The sequence below is a fragment of the Bombus huntii genome, chromosome 18, assembly GCF_024542735.1.
Source record: "Bombus huntii isolate Logan2020A chromosome 18, iyBomHunt1.1, whole genome shotgun sequence".
Taxonomy (NCBI): domain Eukaryota; kingdom Metazoa; phylum Arthropoda; class Insecta; order Hymenoptera; family Apidae; genus Bombus; species Bombus huntii.
This window is the reverse complement of record NC_066255.1, coordinates 1,750,117-1,771,386: the sequence shown is the minus strand read 5'-3', so window position 1 is coordinate 1,771,386 and position 21,270 is coordinate 1,750,117. Positions and strand designations below refer to the sequence as shown.

The 21,270-nt window shown below is 35.7% G+C and overlaps 1 protein-coding gene and 2 long non-coding RNA genes across 10 annotated transcripts in view; 2 read left to right on the top strand and 1 right to left on the bottom strand.

Moving 5' to 3' along the window:
• LOC126875450 (tyrosine-protein kinase Btk29A-like) overlaps positions 1–21,270 on the bottom strand; it is a 216,335-nt gene that overhangs the window by 61,520 nt on the left and 133,545 nt on the right. Inside the window, exon 5 of one of the 2 annotated variants that reach the window (XM_050638372.1) lies at positions 18,268–18,308. The exons of the other annotated variant lie outside the window; for it this stretch is intronic. Coding sequence (XP_050494329.1) covers positions 18,283–18,308 — 26 coding nt within the window. The 3' untranslated portion in view covers positions 18,268–18,282. Of the gene's footprint in view, positions 1–18,267; positions 18,309–21,270 lie in introns of those variants that run through there. 2 annotated transcript variants of the gene reach the window in all.
• Positions 1–21,270, top strand: part of LOC126875458 (uncharacterized) — a 143,506-nt gene that overhangs the window by 43,844 nt on the left and 78,392 nt on the right. The gene's annotated exons all lie outside the window — the stretch shown is intronic.
• Positions 4,268–11,873, top strand: LOC126875460 (uncharacterized). Of its 2 annotated transcripts, XR_007693464.1 has the most exons (4): positions 4,268–10,368; positions 10,482–10,592; positions 10,824–10,995; positions 11,079–11,873. It is a non-coding gene; the product is annotated as an uncharacterized LOC126875460 (long non-coding RNA). The 2 variants fall into 2 exon arrangements; XR_007693463.1 differs by having other exon boundaries at positions 4,273–10,592.

Here is a 21,270-nt window from a genome sequence, read left to right as displayed (position 1 = left end):
TTTGTAAATAATATAATTATAATATTATCATATGAAATTTATTTTTTTCATATAATAATAAAAATATGAATTTTAATTTATATTTTAATAACTAAACTTGTAAATAATATAATTGTAATATTATCAGAAGAAATTTATTTTTTTCATATAATAATAAAAATATGAATTTTAATTTATATTTTAATAACTAAATTTGTAAATAATATAATTGTAATATTATCATATGAAATTTATTTTTTTTCATATAATAATAAAAATATGAATTTTAATTTATATTTTAATAACTAAATTTGTAAATAATATAATTATAATATTATCATATGAAATTTATTTTTTTCATATAATAATAAAAATATGAATTTTAATTTATATTTTAATAACTAAATTTGTAAATAATATAATTATAATATTATCATATGAAATTTATTTTTTTTATATAATAATAAAAATATGAATTTTAATATATTTTAATAACTAAATGTATAAATAATATAATTGTAATATTATCATATGAAATTTATTTTTTTCATATAATAATAAAAATATGAATTTTAATTTATATTTTAATAACTAAATTTGTAAATAATATAATTGTAATATTATCATATGAAATTTATTTTTTCATATAATAATAAAAATATGAATTTTAATTTACATTTTAATAACTAAATTTGTAAATAATATAATTGTAATATTATCAGAAGAAATTTATTTTCATATAATAATAAAAATATGAATTTTAATTTATATTTTAATAACTAAATTTGTAAATAATATAATTGTAATATTATCAGAAGAAATTTATTTTCATATAATAATAAAAATATGAATTTTAATTTATATTTTAATAACTAAATGTATAAATAATATAATTGTAATATTATCATATGAAATTTATTTTTTTTATATAATAATAAAAATATAACTTTTATTTATATTTTAATAACAATCATTTAGTTGCCAATCAAAACTTTGAGGATTAAGAATAAAATGGCTACGTATGCTATCTTTTCGCAACTCTAACGTTTCACCTGGAGCAGAGAATTGAAATATTATACAAAATTACGCTTATTGAACTATTTATAGAATAGAACTATTTGAGTTAGAATTCTAGGTTAGAAATCTCTCTTAATAAATGTACAATACAACTAAAGGAAAAGGATACTTCTTTTAATACGAATCGTTATAGGAATAGTTTCAACAAAAGGTAGAACATTTTGCGAATATTTAAAACGATTAAAACACAAATGTTCTCGATATATGCACGCTTGTTGCAAATTCAATCCGTTTACGTTTTTCGATTCTCGTTTCCTCGTAACCACATCAACGCGTTAAACCGCATTCGCCCGATTACCATACGTACCAAACTTAATTACGGTTAACAATTAATAACTGAAAACGCAAATACATTAATCATCAATAACGCGACTGCATATAATAACGAATGCCAACCGTTGCTGCCATTGTTATTACTTCTGCATTATGGCAATTAACTTGTAAAGCAATTAGGTAATTATTCGTAAATTGCTTTCGTTTTGTCTTTTTCCTCGAAATTTTCCCTCTCGCTCGACCACGATATTTCGCAATAAATGTTACGCATTTCAGAATTTCTAGCCATGTGTTCGAAACCAGTTAACACGGTTCATTTTGCCTGGTCTTACTGCTAACCTGTTCCATCCGTTTAATATTTTGATTATACAAGTAGAAAGAAAATATTGTAAAATATATTTCCGGTGTCTTTTGCACAAAATACTGTTAACTAATAATAACAATGAATTTGTAGATTTTTAGAAATTGAGTATTCTAGAATTCTATTACAGAAATAATTTTTACAAATTCTTTGTGACTGAAAGGTTTCTACTGCTTTGGTCGTATGTCTACTTTTAGCTGCTACCTACGTAAACACGCTTCGAAAACACATAGAATTCTAAATAAGACTTTACAAATTAGTTACTATATACAAAATTATATTATATTATATTATATTGTAGGATCTTTACTACAATTAGTTTATTTACAACAAATGGATTAAACAGATGGTTAAACGGGAAACGATGGTTGTTTAACGTGAACCAATCACAATAACGTATTATAATTAAGACAACTAGATAGTTAATTTACAGCTCTCGTCACCACCGATCCAACGCTCTCTCTCACGCGAACCACACTCTCTCGACAACGCTGGCAACACTATCTCCCTGACTTCTCGATTTACACTCTCTGGCTTCTCAACTCACACTGACTGTTAATTCGTCTTTGTCCTTAGCAACCCCTTGTTTTTGTCTCGGCCCCACCACGCTCGCGTTCCGCAACCGCTCGTGGCCAGGGTCACGTAGGCCTTTTCCACGAAACTATACGATCGAAGGACCGACGATACATTGTTGGGCCTATCGGCACTTCGGCTTTCTCGCGACATTGTTTATAGTTCGGTAGCCGATATCTCTTGGGTCTTTTGTCCACGATACTACGATATCATATTACGTTATACTGTCCGATCAATAGAAATTAATTCCGAATAGCGCAGCTATCATATCCAACTCAATATGACCACAAAGCGTTAATAGAATTAGACAATTTCATAGATTAATTAATTGTATTAAATTAATATTACAAGACATTTTCTACAAATGCCTATAGCAAGATGTTTACCATATAATACAAATTAATTAATCGAATAATATTTCATAAATGTTTATCATCCATCGATACACAATAATAATATATACTACCTTTTCTTTATGCTAATTTTTGTCATTTTCTAACCGTTATCGAGCACAATTGATAACGAATAGAGAACGTGGATCACTGTAACGACAAATTGTGAGTATGAACGATAAATCACATAATATTGGTACGCTATAGAATGCGTTAACCTGGTTAAAGAAGCGGAGGACGATCGTAAATATGGAACAATATTCGACGTATTTACGTTCATTTGAGAGATAGTTTAGATGCAACGACAACGAACGAGCGATTTCAGCGTGCAGGTTATTCACGCTGGTGTAGCTGCGGCCAGGCTAGCGGTAAGCTAAGAAATAACAGCGGTGGAGTTTACGGCCGATGCCGGATTCGTGGTAAATCTTTGATGACTTTGCGGCAAACGCTGCCACGGCCAACCAATATTCCCGCTTCGTAATTCACGGCAGCGCGTAATATCTTCCATTATCGCGTTAATTAATCAGTCTTCAACGCGATACATAGAGCAGCTAACCATCTTCCGGTGAAAAAGAAATCTTTGTTTTGCAGATATAACGTACAACAAAACATCCTATAACACGGATGAATAAACCTTGCAATATTTAAAAGATTGCAAAGATTGCAACTATGGTAAGTGAGTGCGTATTTTAAATAAGAAGGAAAATTCAACATTTTTGCTTAAAAATATAACTTTATTCAATTAGGTATTGTCCGTTTTTGTCGATCACTTTTTGCCATCTTTCAGGCAGTGTCATAACTCCATGTTCATAAAATTTCTGATTTTTGGCAGCAAAAAACTGAATTAAATGTGACTTTACATCATCAGTGTCATTAAAAATTTTACCATTTAAGGAGTTCTGCATGGAACGAAATAAATGGTAATCTGAAGGCATAGGGTCAGAGCTATATGGCGGATGTGACAACACATCCTAACCTAGTTCCAATAATTTTTGGCGAGTGAACAAAGATGTGTGGGGCTTTGCATTATCATGCTGGAAAACAACATTCTTACGTTTCACCAATTCTGGCCGCTTTTCTTGAACTGCATCGCTCAGTTTGGCGAGTCGTTGAACGTACACGTTTGAATTAATCGTTTGGTTTCTTGGTAAAAGTTCAAAGTACAGAATTCCTTTATAATCCCATCAAACTGACAGCATAATCCTTTTTTGGCGAATCTCAGATTTTGGTGTCGTCTGGGCTGCTTCATCTTGCATCACCCACGATCTTTTCCGATTAACGTTGTTATAAACTATCCATTTTTGGTGGCCGGTAATCAGTCGTTTCAGAAATGGATCAATTTCGTTGCGTTTCAGAAGCGAATCGCAGATGCTAATGCGTTGCGTCAAATGAATTTGCTTAAGCTGATGAGGGAGCCATAAATCGAGTTTCTTGACATAGCCAAGCTGTTTTAATTTTTTTTTTAATGTATGTACGCGATACATTGAGCTTCTTTGCAATCTCACGCGTTGTGCTATGAGGATCTGAATCGATAATGGCCTTGGTATGGGTCTCGTCAACTTCAACTGGACGGCCAGATCTTCCAGCATTTTTCAGTGAAAGATCAGCAGAACGAAATTTGGCAAACCAATTTTGACACTGCCTTTGTTTCAAGGTTTCATTCCCATATACGGCACATAACTTGTTGTGTTCTTATCTTTTTGGAAATAATACAATAAAATATGTCTGAAATGGGCGTCTTATTCTCCCATTTTTAAATTGGGATAAAAACGAAACTAAATAAATAATCGATACAATTTTTTTACTAAATTAAAAGTGGAGGTCCAAGCAACAAGAAAAAATATAGGTTAGGTGCTTTGGACATGTTGACAAAACAAAAGAATGTGCTAAGCATAATGAATAGCATATGGACTCAAAAAGCATATTTAAAAAAACAGACAATAGATCTTTTGTCTTTCCCTGACAAGTCTCCTGACATTAAAACGATTACAAAGCAGGGAATGACTTTAATAAATAAATATAACTGTAGCCTCGCTGATCGCAAACAGTCTCTGCATAGATTTGTAAGAAAAAAATACCCAAGAAGTAGTGTTTCATTTTAAGAAACGTTCGAAAATTGTTGAATAACTGGAAAATGGAAACTAGCTCGAAATTTCAAAAAAAGATGAAAAAATACCAGATCGTGCCCTTTCATGAAGCTTCCCAACATTCTTACGATCATCTGCCCACTAAATCACGCACGGTATAGGTTGCAATGCAAAATACAAAAGAGCTGGTGTCTCCTACCACGTAGATGTATTCAAATATTCCCAACGAATCTTCCGTGATTTACGTCAGGGTCCATAGATCCGGCAGATAGGTCGTTACGTAGGCAAAACGGCGACAAAAATTATTTTCGAAGCTGTTCCATATACGAGCGAGTCAGTGACTTAACCTTCTGATACGTCGATCGCGTGACCTTCTCGGTCGGTGTCGGATTCCCCTTAAAAATGGAAGCAACGAAAATGCATTTTCCACAGGGACGGGAGAGCGCGCACGTCTTGTCGAGGATGGCGCATCGGAAACGAAGATACGGTTTCCCTTTATTTCTGCTCCGTAGTCATATGTCACGATAGAAATATCCCTAGTCGAGAAACACGGGCTGAATCCACGCGGCGTACGTGCCGAGTATCGAGATCTCTTCCTTTGCTCGGTGACGCGGTCTGCGAGTCTCTTTTATTGCGACAGCTTAGGTTTCGTTTAAGAAGAAATATGGGCTGCCGTGAATGGCTGAAACGAAACGATGTTACGCGCACGTCCCTTCGGTAAATCGTACGTTTGTATTCGATGGTGTGTTGCACAGTCACTGCTGAACATTTTAAATCCACGGTTAATTACATTAACACATTGCGTACGGCGCTCTGCTCTCCAGAAGCATCTTGGTAAACAATAGGATGCATATATGGTGTTAAGAAATGTTAGGTTGGCATGATCGCTAGTTACTGCAAGCTAAGTTGGTACGACTTCTAACGACGCTCTTTTGTCTTAGAAGTCGACCATGTGTTAATTGACCGAGTGTATTCTGTGTCTTAAGACGTGTTGTACGAGGCGGAAAAATATATTGGAGAAAATCGAATCTGCGTGGATCGATTAATTAATAACTTCAAACCCATATCAATTAACATATGCACATTTTTAATTTGCATTTGGTATTATATTTTTTACTCAGTCTTCTTCTATGTCTAATCGCATCGCTTAATTCAAGAATATTGCTGCTATCACTGAATTCATTTTCGTTGTAAGTGATGTTACCTGTATCAGATAAATCATCAAACAATTCACTTTGACTTTCATTTTCTTTACATCTATGTGTCATTTTGCTACTTTTATAGAATTAGGGCCTGTTTCATAAAATAATTTTTGTTATAAATTGTCAGTAACAGAGTGAAAATGTAAATGATTTTTAAAAAGCTGTTTCCTTACAAATTAAAATACAAACTTTGAAATAATGAAATGTACAACAATAAAATACATTATAAGGTACGATAGACGATCGACACAGATCTTCCGATGTACTGGCTATAAAAGACTCATTGTTTTTATATGCTGGAAATGTCAACATTCATTTGTTTTCTTAATTATTAGTCGGAAAAATGTGCAAGGCTTCATTAGCCTGTTAACGTAACAAAAACATTTGTCTCTGGTTACTTAAGTCATCGATTCAGTCGAAAAAACATGAAAACGAGATATCTCGTGTATATGTATTGAGATATGTGTAATTTTAATGGTGATACACATATATAAGTATGAGTGTGTGGCATTATGTGCGTGCGCAGCGTCTCGTAAAACAGATGAATGCAACTGTTCCGTTGGTAGTGTGGTAAAGAAGATGGCGAGACAAAGAGAATACTGAGACGCGTGCAAATGTGTATCCATGAATATCTTGTAAATCACATATTAAATAAATTTGAAACTATTTTGACATCAATTCTAAGTATATTATAAATGTTGCTATATATTTATTTCGGTGATCAATACCCACAATTCTCAACAATATGTTATATGTGTCCAAATATGCTGTATACAGAGTGGTTGACTAACTCGTCGAGCGCTATGAACGAGCATATGCGTTCTCACATAACCACTCAATTTAGACTAAAAATGGCGTTAAAGTGGCGTGATAAAAAAGACGTATGGGTGTTATCCATCTGACACTCTGATGATTTCGTTGAAACAGAAAAAAGTTAATTATCAAATTGACAAAGCAAAGCGAAAACCAAAGTGTGTAGCAAACTACAATGTCTTGATGGGCGCAGTTGGTAAAATCGATATGATTTTGAGTTCACTTCGCTGCGTTCGAAAAAGCACAAAATGGTATAAAAAATATTTTTTCCACCTCTTAGACCTCGCAATATATAATACATATATTCTTGACAAAAGTGCTAATAATAAAACTGGAACATTTAAAAATTTTCATCTGCTTCTCATAAAAGATATTTTGCAAAAATACCCACCATGCTAAGGGAGGAAGAGTTGATCGACCTTCCATTTCGGTTAACGAAGAGGTATTTCCCTACATCTTGCGTAACTAAAGAAAATAATAAACATTCTTCACGACGAAGATGCGCCGTTTGCACTAAACATAATCGCAGGACTGACTCGCGTTACGAATGCAAAGAATGTAACATTGACTTATACAGGGTGGTTAGTAACTGGTCGTACAAGTGGAAAGGGGGTGATTCTACGCGAAAAAAGAAGTCGAAAATATAGAATAAAAAAATTTTTTTTTAATTTTTCCATCGAGACAACGATCTACAGTAAGGTACGTTATAACGTACCGCACGCGTACCGAGCGAAAATTCAAAGTCGATTTTCTCGAAACCAAAGCCTCAAACGAAAAATTTTTATTCTATATTTTCGACTTCTTTTTTCGCGTAGAATCACCCCCTTACCGCTTGTACCACTAGTTACCAACCACCCTGTATATTGAACCCTGCTTCCAGATTTACAATACAATACAAAATTATTAAATTTCATTATTATCATTATTATCATATTAAAAGATATAATTTCAAACTTTGATATTGTTCATGTTATTATTGCTTAATGAAATAAATGATTATTAAGGCTTTTCAGGTCACTACATAATTTATTTTAGCTACAATCAATATATTTTGCAATGAAAATTCAATCTGCTCAACTTGCGCTCTTTCGTAAAAAATACGCAGCCCACGGTGTGCTTTTCTGTAAAGAGTGGGCCGCCCATGGCCCACGCTTAACGTCGGACAACGCAGCGCTCAAAAGGCTACAAATTTGGGTTAGTACGTGGCTCTGTTTCACTTTCAATTATGTTATTAATGGAATTTACTTTCTGTAAAATCTTTTAGAATATCATATTTAATCGGATGAAGTGAATATTGTATTTTTTCTTTCTTTCGTTCAAGCAGTTTCAATATCTCCGTGAAGATTATTTTGCGTTACATTGCACAATGTATCAGAGAATAGATTACAAATCGCAAATACGTTCTATTGGTATTTTATATATCAATGATCTTTTGTACGCTAAAGCTATCCGAACAAATGAATAAACAACAAAATTTCATCGATTATTTCACCCCTTTCGCCATTTATTATTTCCACGTGAAACTAGTCGAAAGATTTATACAACCCGACGATACATTCGTCCCATTCTGACGTTTACTGATATTTCATATACTAATAATGTGTTGTACGCCAAAGGCAGACGAACAAATGAATAAAAAAGAAAAATCAATCAGTCGTCGGCCTTTCATCCCTCTGGTCGTTTATTCAAAAATGAAACTCGATGAAAAATTCAAACTATCCATCGATACTCATACATTCGCTACTCTGAGAACATACACTGTGCTTCTCTAATAAATCATCTGCATTTTCAAAACTACCTCGTCAAACACGCATCTCCACCTATCAGCCGAAATTTCCATATATACTCGTCGATCCATAATTCGCCAGACTATTCCATATTCGTCGCTTCGAGGCGTAGAAATAGAACGAGCCACGGAACAAGCAGAAACGCTTCATCGAGGGGATTGAATTTTTATGTCGCTTCGCGAATATCTGTCACCGCGTTTCTCCGCTAAAACTGCACCATTTTTTCCTCGTTGGCCGGCGATGTTCGTCGATTATCTGCTAATGCACTCTACGATAGACTGAACGACCAGAAACTGGTATTCGTATCTCCCACGTTTCATCCAAGTTTTCGACTAAACGCGTATCTTCTATGAAATCGTCCGACTGATTTTTTATTCACCAGCTTCATCGTCCGAGTACTTTAGATGCGGCTGGCGGACCGTTGAGGAAAAATAGCGGAAACTTTTCCATTTTAGATGGGCCGCCGATAAAGGAAAGAGAGCTACGTTTGTATAATGGGACGTGTCTAGCCAACGATGGCTCGACGAGGGAAGAGACGCGTCTTCCTTCTCTGGATACCATCTTTGTCGTTCAAAATTATTCCATTATCTCTTCCATTCTGGTCTTTTTTTTTTTCTTTCCTCGGGTTTTTAAATTTACATATATACATATTGAAGACATATTTTTGATTGACACAGTCCATCGAAGCAGGATAAGAATTTTGTGAAATTACACGGAGTTTTCAGAAGTGAAACGTTCATATCGAAATTCTAAGTAACACGTTCTTTCGTATATGTCGATTCCACAGCGTCATTTTACCTAAATTCAACTTTCTAATCGTGTACACTAGATACTTAGACGATTATACACAAATATTACCAACTTTAGAAGACAAAAAGAACTGCGATGAAGAAACGGATGATGGAAAAATGTTGGGTTGGCAACTAAGTGATTGCGGACTTCGTCACTAGATGGTATTGACAAAAGTCGCAATCACTTAGTTGCCAACCCAATATATATGCAGATGCGAACGTTGATACATTTTCAAAAAGGTTTTGCTTATTTGTTCGAAGCACAGAGGTGACTGTCTTCGTATATACAATTTACAGACTGAGAAATAACGTTTTAAGAAACTACTGAAAACAATCTACGAGAGACAACAAGAGAAATGGGCTTTCAAACGAAGCTAACCTATTCTACCATTCATTTCCTTCAAATTGCAAACGTAAAGGAAATGGTTAAATGGATTTCCTCCGAGTTACTGATGCTACGAAGGCTTGAGCGAATGAAGACAGCTACCTCTGTGTTTTCAAAGAAATAAGCAAAACCCCTTTTGAAAACATACCAAGGTTGTCGAGTCGACGAGCAGTGGATCTCGTCAGAAGAAACTGTGACCGTGGTGATACTTGTTCGTCGTTCGACAACTACCTGAAATTTCAACTCTAAAATACTCAACAGCAATTATTATTTAGAAAAGTTGATCTAAAAATCGTCAAAAATTTCCACGATTCCCGTGGAAAATCTCAGGAAACGTTCCGCTCGAGCGATCGGTTAGAGCGACACCCTCTTTCCGCTAATCTCACGATGGACAGCCTTCCGCGAAACAGTGCTATTGTTTTGACCAGGAAACGTCATCTATCGGCACGCCTTCGACTTCTGTTTCGTATCGCGTCCGATGTTTATTGTCCGCTCGAACGATCACCGCGCTCTCCGGTCGCAACCTCGTAAACAATTGCTCAGGCAGTTCCAGTCGTTTAAACATGGCCGCTAGCTGAACGTGGGACGTTTTACGCGAAAACACATCTACAGCCAGAGAGAATATAACTGGTCGCGACAGAAAAATCGGTACGGATATTCAGCTGAGAGCTTGTAAATATACCAAGTGGCTGACGAAAGTATTCGCTTACATATGCAAACTTGAATGGGCGAAATAATGTACGTTAGAGTAATTTGGTTAGGCAAGCAGATGTCAATAGGAAGATGGAAATTTTGAGGTTATGTCAGTAAAATTTGAAAAGGATTCAACGACGTAGGTTAGGAGTTTGATACATTTATTAGAAACACGCATTGTAAGTGACTGACAAAAGTATTTGAACGCTACATATATTATTAAATTATTTAATATTAATATTTTGTTGGACCACCTTTAGCAGCGATAGTGTGTCTCAATCGACGTTCCATACTGTAAACCAATGATTTTGTAAAACTACACTCAACGGAGTTCCATATTTCTATAATTTTATCTTTCAATACTTGCTTCGAGGTTATCTGAAATTTATTTCATCTTTTCCCGATTTCAGCCCATAAATTTTCAATCGGATTTATGTCTGGACTTTGCGGTGGAGTAATTAGCATGCGTTGTGTGTTATATACGATTCATTCTTTCGCAATTCTAGCAGTACGCTTAGGATCATTATCTTGTTGGAAGTGGAAATCTTCCAATAATCCTAATCTACGGGCACTTTCTTTAAGGTTATTTTTTAAAATATTTAAAAATATTTAAAAGTCAATCTTTTTTTATGATTTACCGCATTAATGTATGGCTTGTTTCTTAGTACTCTGCCTTGGAAATCATTGTTTCGTCAGATTCGTCGACATAATTCCGGGTGAACTTCTTCATGAAACATATCAGCTACCATACTTGCGAGTCGAGGAGCGGATGCAGTAGGATTTTTTTTTAATTCGCGAACGATAACTTTCTCCTCTCTTCCAGTCAATTTCTTTGGTCGACCTGATCGAGCTTTGTTTGCAAGTGTTCCCTCATTCTCTCACTTGTTTATGATATAATGTATCGTGGACTTACTTCTGTTCACAATTCCGGCAGTCTCGTTATATGATATGCCGTCCTCGTGTAATCGGATATTATTTCTCTTTCACACTTTTTTGTTTCACACTTTTTGGTATTCATTTTAAATACTGTTATGCACACTTTTACGTTACTGTTACCGAAACGATATCCTAACATCAAGTGAACGTACCAATATTTTCATCTAGCAATAATGTTTGCATTCGCTGCAAAGGAAAATAGAAAATTATCAACAGTGTTACAGCGTTCGAATACTTTTGTGAAACACTTATCATGAATGTTTCTAACAAATGTATCGTAACTCCTGTCTATATTATTGAATCATTTTCAAATTTTACTGATGTAATCTTGACACTTTCCTGTCATTATGAATACCAAATTGTTTTAACAAATTAGTTTAGTACACCTCATTCTATTAATTGAAATTTGTAAGCGTCTTTAATTCTCTTCGTGTGATATTTTCAGGTTTAATCTCTTAGAGGCATCGATTTAGATTTATATTTTTGTGATACTTTTAAAATTACAATAAATAAATGTCTATTGATTTAATTGTTTACTTGCTGCCACGACTGAGATTAAATATTCTACTAGATTCAAATTAAAAGAAAGAATATGTGGCTGCATCGTAAACTTTATTTATAAATGTTATTGTTCATTTATCTGCAGTCATTAATATCGACTATTTATTTTCTGAATATTCATTGATTGTATGTGGTTGTTTCACGTACAATGACATTAAATTAAAGACTTTCATTTATGCAAGGCTAGTGTACACTTTGTATAATTACTTAAATAAGTTAAGTAAGTTAGTTAAATAATCGACCAGAAAACACCCCACTAAAGAAATAAAATAGACAAACTGGAAGATGGTATCCCGCTGGGGGTAGCCATCCACCTTTTATTATTTAGCAATAAACGTCTTCTATAAATCAACAATTTAAAAGGCCTGCTTAGAATTGCGCGAAAAAATGAGAAAATTCTTTAATCAAAAATCAATTCAATTATTAAATTTTGCATGAACAAGAAGATTGCCAAACTATTTCAAATCTTCTCATCACCACATTGAAGCATGATGATAATGAAACGCATTAAAGCAATAAACGCCCTCTTAAAACGTCTGCAAGGTAGCTCGATTTATCGCTTGTTTGTGCGCGTTTTAATTACCTTGCACGAAAGTGGTCGAAACATTTTCTCTTGCAGGAATTTTTCGCCTATGACAAATGCACCCATTTGTCTACCGAAATACCACATTACACTTAAAATCCCGTTTTCACGGTGTTTAACTTCAGAAACCTTATTATTGGACGTGTTAAAACGTAACACGTTCACAGGAAAAACTGGTGTGTGCCGTTGAAGGTTTGAATATCAGCTGCTCATTTTCAAGTAGAAGTTTCACGCGATCGTGAAACGAAAGTAAATATCGTGCCGAACGTACGAGAGTTAGATACGCCGAATAGATTGCTATATTGATATTCCGGTACAGTAATCAAGTGAACGAGACGACAGCTGATTGCTGATTTCTTCCCGCGCTTTTTTTCTAAGCTGTTCACCTTGTGAAAATAGAATTGAATGTATTCGCGCTAGTATATTGATTTGAAGTAGTATGTTGATATAAAACAATTTGAGGTTGATAGGTCGTGATAGTGTGCTGCTACTGTATGAGAAGAATTTTTTTGTCTATCATCCGAGTTGCCTTTTTCTCATTTAGAAATCGTGGAGAAAAAACCGAATTACGAGTGTCGGGATTCGAACCTGGTCTGATAGGTTTGTGCAACCAACGACGCTAACCACACCTCTACCGTCGTCCGGTGGAGTATAAGGTCCTTGTGTAGCAAGACACGGTCCAGAAATCGTCGGAAAGTTTTGCTGTCGAGTGCCGCTACAAATTCATTATTAAATAAATAAAATTATAATTATCCGCTTGAGTCGTTGGAATGTTTGAAAAAGCAAGATCGGAAAATGCCAAATCATATTTGTTATTTGTATGAAATACGTTTATATTATTATATATGCGTACCATTAGTTTATAAATATTTCAAGTTTTCTTCAATAAAAATTATTGACAAGGTAACAATGAAATAGAAAATACAGTCGTTCGTATCGTTCAAATGTACTGGCACTTCTCCACAGCAAATGTAAACAGCGCCATCGCGCTGCTTGCGACTCAAACGGTTATACAATTCGATCAGAATCCCTAGATCAGTGTCCCTTTGACGCGATCTCGTAGCCACGGAAACGGCTCCCAAAGAAAATGCAAACACAATACGTGATATTGGGTTGGCAACTAAGTGATTGCGGACTTTGTCATTAGGTGATAATGACAAAACCCGCAATCACTTAGTTGCTAACCTATAATACATAATATTAGGTTGTCCGAAAAGTTTTTTTCGTTTTATGAGGAAATAATAGAAGCACAACGTTCTTTGTTTTATATTCATTTGTCGAATTACATACGATCGATTTTGTTTTGTTGAGATAAACATCGTAACATTTCACAAACATGGTTTATCATGTGTATAAAGGTGCACTGTTGTGAAAAACACGTTTGCGAAAGAAAGACACTTTCCGGACAACCTAATAATAAATTATTACAATGAAGAAGGCATATACGTATTTCTGTGTCAGTAAAAATGAGCGTTAATTTTGAGAAAAACTGCTGTGCATATCCGACAATTTTCAAGAGCAAAAGAAAATCCGGAACCTATCACTCTGACAGCTGAAAATTAATGCAATTCGATCAAGCAGTTTCACCGAAAAAACATCTTCAATCCTGACTTTTTCAACGCCTATAAATCTTCCAAAGCAGCTCGTTAAATGTTGGAAAAAATCGGTAATTAAAAACAGGTTGGAGGAAACGCTTGAAAACGAGGAAATTTGCGAAAGAAGTTGATTGTGAGGCTGAGGAATCGATGGGGTGACGGGACTTGGACTAATTCACGGGGCAGCGTTTTTGATTTCAGTCGGTGAGAAGCCGACACGAGGAATAAATTACGCCGCGTTTCCAACCATATCTTTCCTCGTCAAATTGCCACGATCATTTCGGATTACGGCGATTAATCGGCGTTCGCGGGCTTGCGGCTTGATGCACCAGTCGCAGACCGAGCGAGTCGTCGCTGCTTGAAAACGCCACCTAACGCCCACAATTAATCACAACTAGTCTAGCGAACCAACTAATTGCTCGCTGTTCTATCTCTCTTTTTTTCTTTGTTTCTGTCGTTCTCTCGTCTCTTTTTGTTCCCTTGCGTTCGATCGTTAGGTACACAGAGAGAAAGAGGGTGAAAAAAATTAGTCGAATTCGCTGGACGTGACTGCACCACGTCGATAAGTCTGCTATTGAAACCGTGTTCATTACTTTTCCTGATAACTCGATCGTCTACCGGTATTCGTTTCTCCATTCTTGTTTCTCGCTACGAACATATTGCATCATGAACAGAGCATTTCATCATCGGATAAGGATTTTCTCGTCGATGATATACAAGCTACGTTTAGCTATAGACGTCGCTTGATTGGTCGAAGAATCGAACTGTCGAATGTCGATACCGAATTTTTCTCAGGCAAGCTTGGATGAAAGTTAAGATCAGTACTATTGATAAGGAAGTACGTTTTTTAATTATATAGAATTATAAAACAATTAAATCGATGATTGATAGCGGTGACATGCGTTCAACTTTACATTTACATCGTGTCGGGGTTATTTTGTATGGAACGAAACTCCATGTACCATGTACAATATACCGTGTACCATGTATCGTGTACCATATACCGTGTACCATGTACCGTGTACCATGTACCGTGTACCATGTACCGTGTACCATGTACTGTGTACCATGTACTGTGTACCATGTACCGTGTACAGTATACCGTGTACCATGTACCGTGTACAGCATACCGTGTACCATGTACCGTGTACAGTATACCGTGTACCATGTACCGTGTACCATGCATCATGTATCATGTACTATGTAGCATGTACCATGTACCATGTACCGTATACCATGTACCGTGTACCATGTACCGTGTACCATGTACCGTGTACCATGTACCGTGTACCATGTACCGTGTACCATGTACCGTGTACCATGTACCGTGCACCATGTACCGTGTACCATGTACCGTGTACCATGTACCATGTACCATGTACCATGCATCATGTATCATGTACTATGTAGCATGTACCATGTACCATGTACCGTATACCATGTACCATGTACCATGTATCATGTACAGTGTACCGTGTACCATATACCATGTATCATGTATCGTGTACCATGTACCATGTGCCATGTATCATGTACAGTGTACCGTGTACCATGTACCATGTATCATGTACAGTGTACCGTGTACCATGTAGTATGTAGCATGTAGCATGTAGCATGTGGCATGTACTATGTGGCATGTACTATGTGGCATGTACCATGTACCAGGTACGATATACCATGTACCATGTACAATATTATATGGGTTGGCAACTAAGTGATTGCGGACTTTGTCATTATATGTATTGTCAAAATCCGCAATCACTTAGTTGCCGATATATAATACGATTACACGTGAACGCATGGATGGCCACCTAAAATGGAAATTACGAAAATGCTTGGGTATTCAGCGGTTTTAATGAAGTCGTATCAGGTGTTGGCAAATGTACACTCGAAAGATTTCCACGTAAATTCCAGCTGTTTCTATAATTCAATATCAACAAGAGATTAAAGCTGCTGCTACGTGTATGGAGTAATGAAAGCGAAAAGCAATAACTACGCGTTTCGTGGCACAAATTTCCTCGTAACTAACTTGGGGGTGATGCTTCAACTCATTAACATAGTATTACGTCGAAAATTATTAACCGAGAGGCTTTCTCGTCACGCGAACACAGGGCATTCTGCATATTTAACAGCGTGAGTTCGATCTTGCTTTAATTAGCAATTAACAATTTCGTTAAGCACACTGCACGGTTAATCGCAACAGGGTAGCAACATCATTGCGTGTCCCTTAATTGTCGCCATTCATCCTTCGAATGGCGAATTGCCAAGCGACGCTGTTCCAGTAACAACATCTCGCTTGCCGATCTTCCGATCCTTGTTGATGGCTAACCTTATTTTCACAATTACGTTCGTGCAACAACGAGAAAAATCCAACGAAATTGCAGGATTGTATGATAGGAACTTTCGCGAAACGATCGAGCAGATTCGATGGAATCGTCGTGTCGAGGAAATAATTGACGTAGTCTACTAATTAAAAGCCTACTAATTGGAAACTTCGATCAAATATTTGTGATCATCAGCGTCGTGGAACAGAGACATCTAATATTGGGTTGGCAACTAAGTGATTGCGGATTTTGTCAATACCACCTAATGACAAAATCCGCAATCACTTAGTTGCCTACCCAATAGAAACATTTCATTCTTCTCAGTTGAATTTATCTGAATTCATTTTTTAAACAAATACGTTTTAAATACAACTCTATATGAATTCTACAGTGGAATTCATTTCGGTTTAACGAACGACCAAAATCAAGAGCATTCGATTATTTCTTCGTTAGCCATTAGATTACACATTTTCACCAACTAGCTGCTTGCTACTCCATTGCATCGATAAAATAGAAATTTTCTACGGGACAAAAGGCAGCAGTAATATTAACAATGCTGTTTAACAATAACCGCTACTTGCCGTATTTCCTTCGTTTCCCTGTTTTTAACGTACGAACGATTCACATCGAACTTCCTCTTAATCGCTCGTTTTGTACTCGTTTGCACGAGTATACACGTCCTCCACGTTAACACTTTACCGACCGATAGCTAATTCATCGGCTTTTTGTCGCTGACGCTTACCGACCGATAGCCTATTAATAGGCTTTTTATCACCGACAATCTTTCTTCTAATTTGAGCAGTAATTTGTTATTTAGTACTAAGGTATCTCGTTCAGTTGCGTCAGTTGCGTTGCTTCGTAAGCTGCCACAGTTTTATACCAATTTGAAAAACTTACCGTTCGCGATGAACGAAAAGAATGATATTGGAGAGTCTAAACCGAAACAGAGCTGCCGGTCGGACGTGCGTATGCTACTGAACCGCTAGCGGTCAGTAAAGCGTTAATTATTGGGTTGGCAACTAGGTGATTGCGGATTTTGTCATCAGGTGGTATTGACAAAATCTGTAATCACTTAATTGCCAACCCAATACATCGCTCATCGTGACGCAATAAGATTTTGTTTGGCAACGTGATACTTCTCGCAATATGGCAGATAATGACAAAATCCTTAGGTGGTATTGACAAAACCCGCAATCACTTAGTTGCCAACCCAATAACTAGAATTCTCTTTACGCGCAATTTTAACCATGCAAGTGTACGCTTCGAGTAGCTGGTAATATGCAGAAACAAAAGCTTCAGGTTCAATTTAATAAGAAACAAATTACTTCTATAAATTTACTTATGCCAAGAAGATAAGAAAATAGTAGAAAATTTTGAGGTAAATTTAAGAAACAATGTTTTCAATATTATCACTTTTCTATAGCTTTTTAATTCACTGAGTTGATCTATGACACTTCCGAACTCGCACTTTTTAATTCCTCTCTCTCTCTCTCTCTCTCTCTCTCTCGTTAGAATTGTTAGAATTTCAACGCGAAATATTTGCTTGCTGCTTTAAAGTTTTCCATCGTATGCAAACTTATACTTTCTATAATATCTCGCATTAATCAAAACCAAATACAAATTTGATGGTAATAAGTCTATGAAAATAAGACGAACGGCGTAGTAATTTCCATAAAAATTTTATATTAACAATTATCGTCACGATAAGCAAATAATTTCCTTCTGATTCGTTAGTCTCAATCATTTCTGCATGAATGTTATTTATTTATGGTTTGCACGATATAATTATACATTTCATTAATTATGGCCTACTTTTGCCGTGCAAACATTTTCAAACAACTTGACAAATACTCACCAAATTACAGGTCAATTAAATCGGTATCGTAGTGTACTCACCTGGAACAAAAAAGAAAGACAAATATAAACCACTGGAATAGAAAAGGTTCATAGAATACGAAATTATTATTTCATTTGTACTGTCGCGGCACTTGGCAACAATGTATATCGCCAAAGCGAAGTGCCTAATGAACTATCAATATCCCAACGGTCCTTCCGCTGAATATTCGAGAAGGTCCACCACCGTTGCCACGCACGCCTAACAAACGCGTGGATAGTGGGGATATGGAGGGGCGACAAACAGAAAAGAATCGAATCCGATCGACAGTTAAGTTTGAACCAGGGAGCGATGAAGTCGAGTTGTAACCGCGCAGCGAGATTGACTAGCGAAACCGACAGCGATATGCGACGCGATCAAAAGAAGACACTTGTTAATAAATATATTGTTGACCTAAACACCGAGTGATTATTTAACGCACGAAACCCGATATCACTTTAGTACTTTACAATTTGTCCAGTCTGGACATTTGGTAATTTTTTCTAACTTAATTGCTAAATAACACGTGAATGGCTACCCCCAGCGGGATACCATCTTCGAGTTTGACTATTTTATTTCTTCAGTGAGGTCAGTGGGGTGTTTTTTTTTTTAGTCTTCTTTCTATTAGTTTTGCTCGCTTCATTAGCCAGCTGGTTTTGCTGTGTTGCCGTTCTTTCCTTGTATTTTTTTGCGTACCTGCCGATTTCTTCTTTCACCGTTGGTATTTTCAAGTCTTTACGTATATCCTCGTTTCTGACATACCAGAGGGCGTTCACTATTGTTCTTAGTATCTTCGATTGTAGCGACTCTAGTTTGTTTATGTGGCTCATTGCTGCTGTCCTCCATAGTGGTATTCCGTGCGTCCAAATTGGTTTTACTATCGTTTTGTTTTTTTTTTATTTAAGATTTTTTAAGATTTTTAGTTTATTTTCTATGCTGAGTTTAGAATTTTGACTAGTTAACCAGTACATTTGTCTTCTTTTTATCCGTATTTTGTCTACAATTGATTTAGTGTTATGTTGTGTAGACTTATTTGTGTTATGTGCGTGCTATTCAATTGGATATTTGGTGGTTTCCGTTCTCTTAGTGTAAATGTAATATAGTTGCATTTACGGAGTTTGCTTTTATTTGTTTATCCCGTAGCCATTTTTCTATTTTTCTAATGTGCTCTTGTAGTAATGTGGCTGCTGTTTCTGCATTAGTGTGCCTGACTAGTACAGCCGTGTCGTCCGCGAATGTCAGTATTTTGCTGTTGGTAGATGTAGGTATGTCGGCCATGTATAATGTGTATAATATTGGTCCTAAGACGCTTCCTTGCGGTATCCCTACCTTGATGTCTCTTACTTCAGAATATACATCCTAAAGGATGTAAAATAAATTTTTACTACAAAAATTCTGTTGCTTAGGTATGATTTGAGTAAGTGGTAGATTTGTTCCGGGAAGTGTTTTTTGATCATTTGTAAGAGGCTTTCATGTTTCATTTTGAGATGTCAACTAAGAAAAGATTAATTTCATATAGGAAACTCGGTTTGAAACTGGCAGAGATTAGGGAGAACGATAAACGGTGGATGGAAACGGTGAAACATTGACAATGTGGCTGATCGCCGACTACAATTCCGCTCTCCATAACGCTTATTATTATAAATTTAGTGGCCGCGCACACGACTGATATTTACGACGTTCGATAATGCAGTATAACGTTAGTAACATATCGTATCTACAGTTGGCAGTTAGAGTGGGAAAAAATGGAATAGAACCGAGGAATCTGCATGTCTCGTGTATCGTGCGAAGGAAAATACTGGAATGTTAAAAATACAAAATTCTTCGCTTCTCTCGTACAACAGTTTATGGATTTAACGGCTTCCCTTTATTTATACTTTCGTCTCGATGTTGTTGTTTGCGCAGCTGAAAAACAGCCTCTTCAACCTCGTGTATTAAAAAGAAGAAAAGAAAAAGTAGAAGACAAAGGTCAAATATTGGCAACATGTTTATCTTTTGGCAAGAAAAAAAGGTTGATGAATGCGCGTTCGTGAAGGAAGATTAAACAGCGAATTCCGTGTCGTAATTCCAAGATGGACGCGAGGTAGTATCGACTACGTGGTCAAAGGAAAAACTGATTGCAAATTATATCGACGAAAACTATGTTATTTATGAACATAAAGGTTGGCAATTAAATGATTGCGGATTTTGTCATTAGGTGGTATTAGCAATAGTTTGCATTAAATCTACAAACACTACATTAGCTTGCGATCTTGATTTTTGGTTAATTGTAATAATGGGCTATTAATTAATCTGATTAATTAAACAATTAGTCATTATCCTGGTCATTAATAGTCGTAATAAGAGTCGCTAACAAATTCGAATAAGAGAAAGAGCAGTTTATATTGAATTATATTTTACATGGCGATATTCGATTAGGATCACAGATCACTGTACGTTCATTGATTTGAAGGTTATGTACCATGTCGTTTGAATTTATTCTCTTTCATATTATAAATTTCGATTTTCTGTAAATTTCTCGATTCCATTGCTAGAACTCGCAATTAGCAGACTTCGAATGTTTACGCACTTATGGGAAATTTAAATGTGCAGAAAAATACGAAGTAGTCAAAGTAGCATAAAATAGTCGTTACGATCTCTTTCTACAGCAGTGTTCGTAAAATATGAATTTATTTACCAAATGTCCAGCTGGACAAATTGCAAAGTACAAATTGAATAATAAAAAAAAAAAATATGAATTTTTCGAAATCTCCGCAACCGAATGGATTAGGGAAAGCAACTGATTAGTTCCGACTAATCGACTTTCCATAAATGCTAATTACACGGAGATATAAATCGTCGACGATTAATAATTAAAAATAATTTTCCTTTCTCCTAAAATTGACATATTTTCGAACATGGCTAGAAAAATTAATGACGCAGCATAAAAGTGAAGACGTGATGCGAGAGCACGTGCCGCGATAAAAAATATAAAATTCAACATCG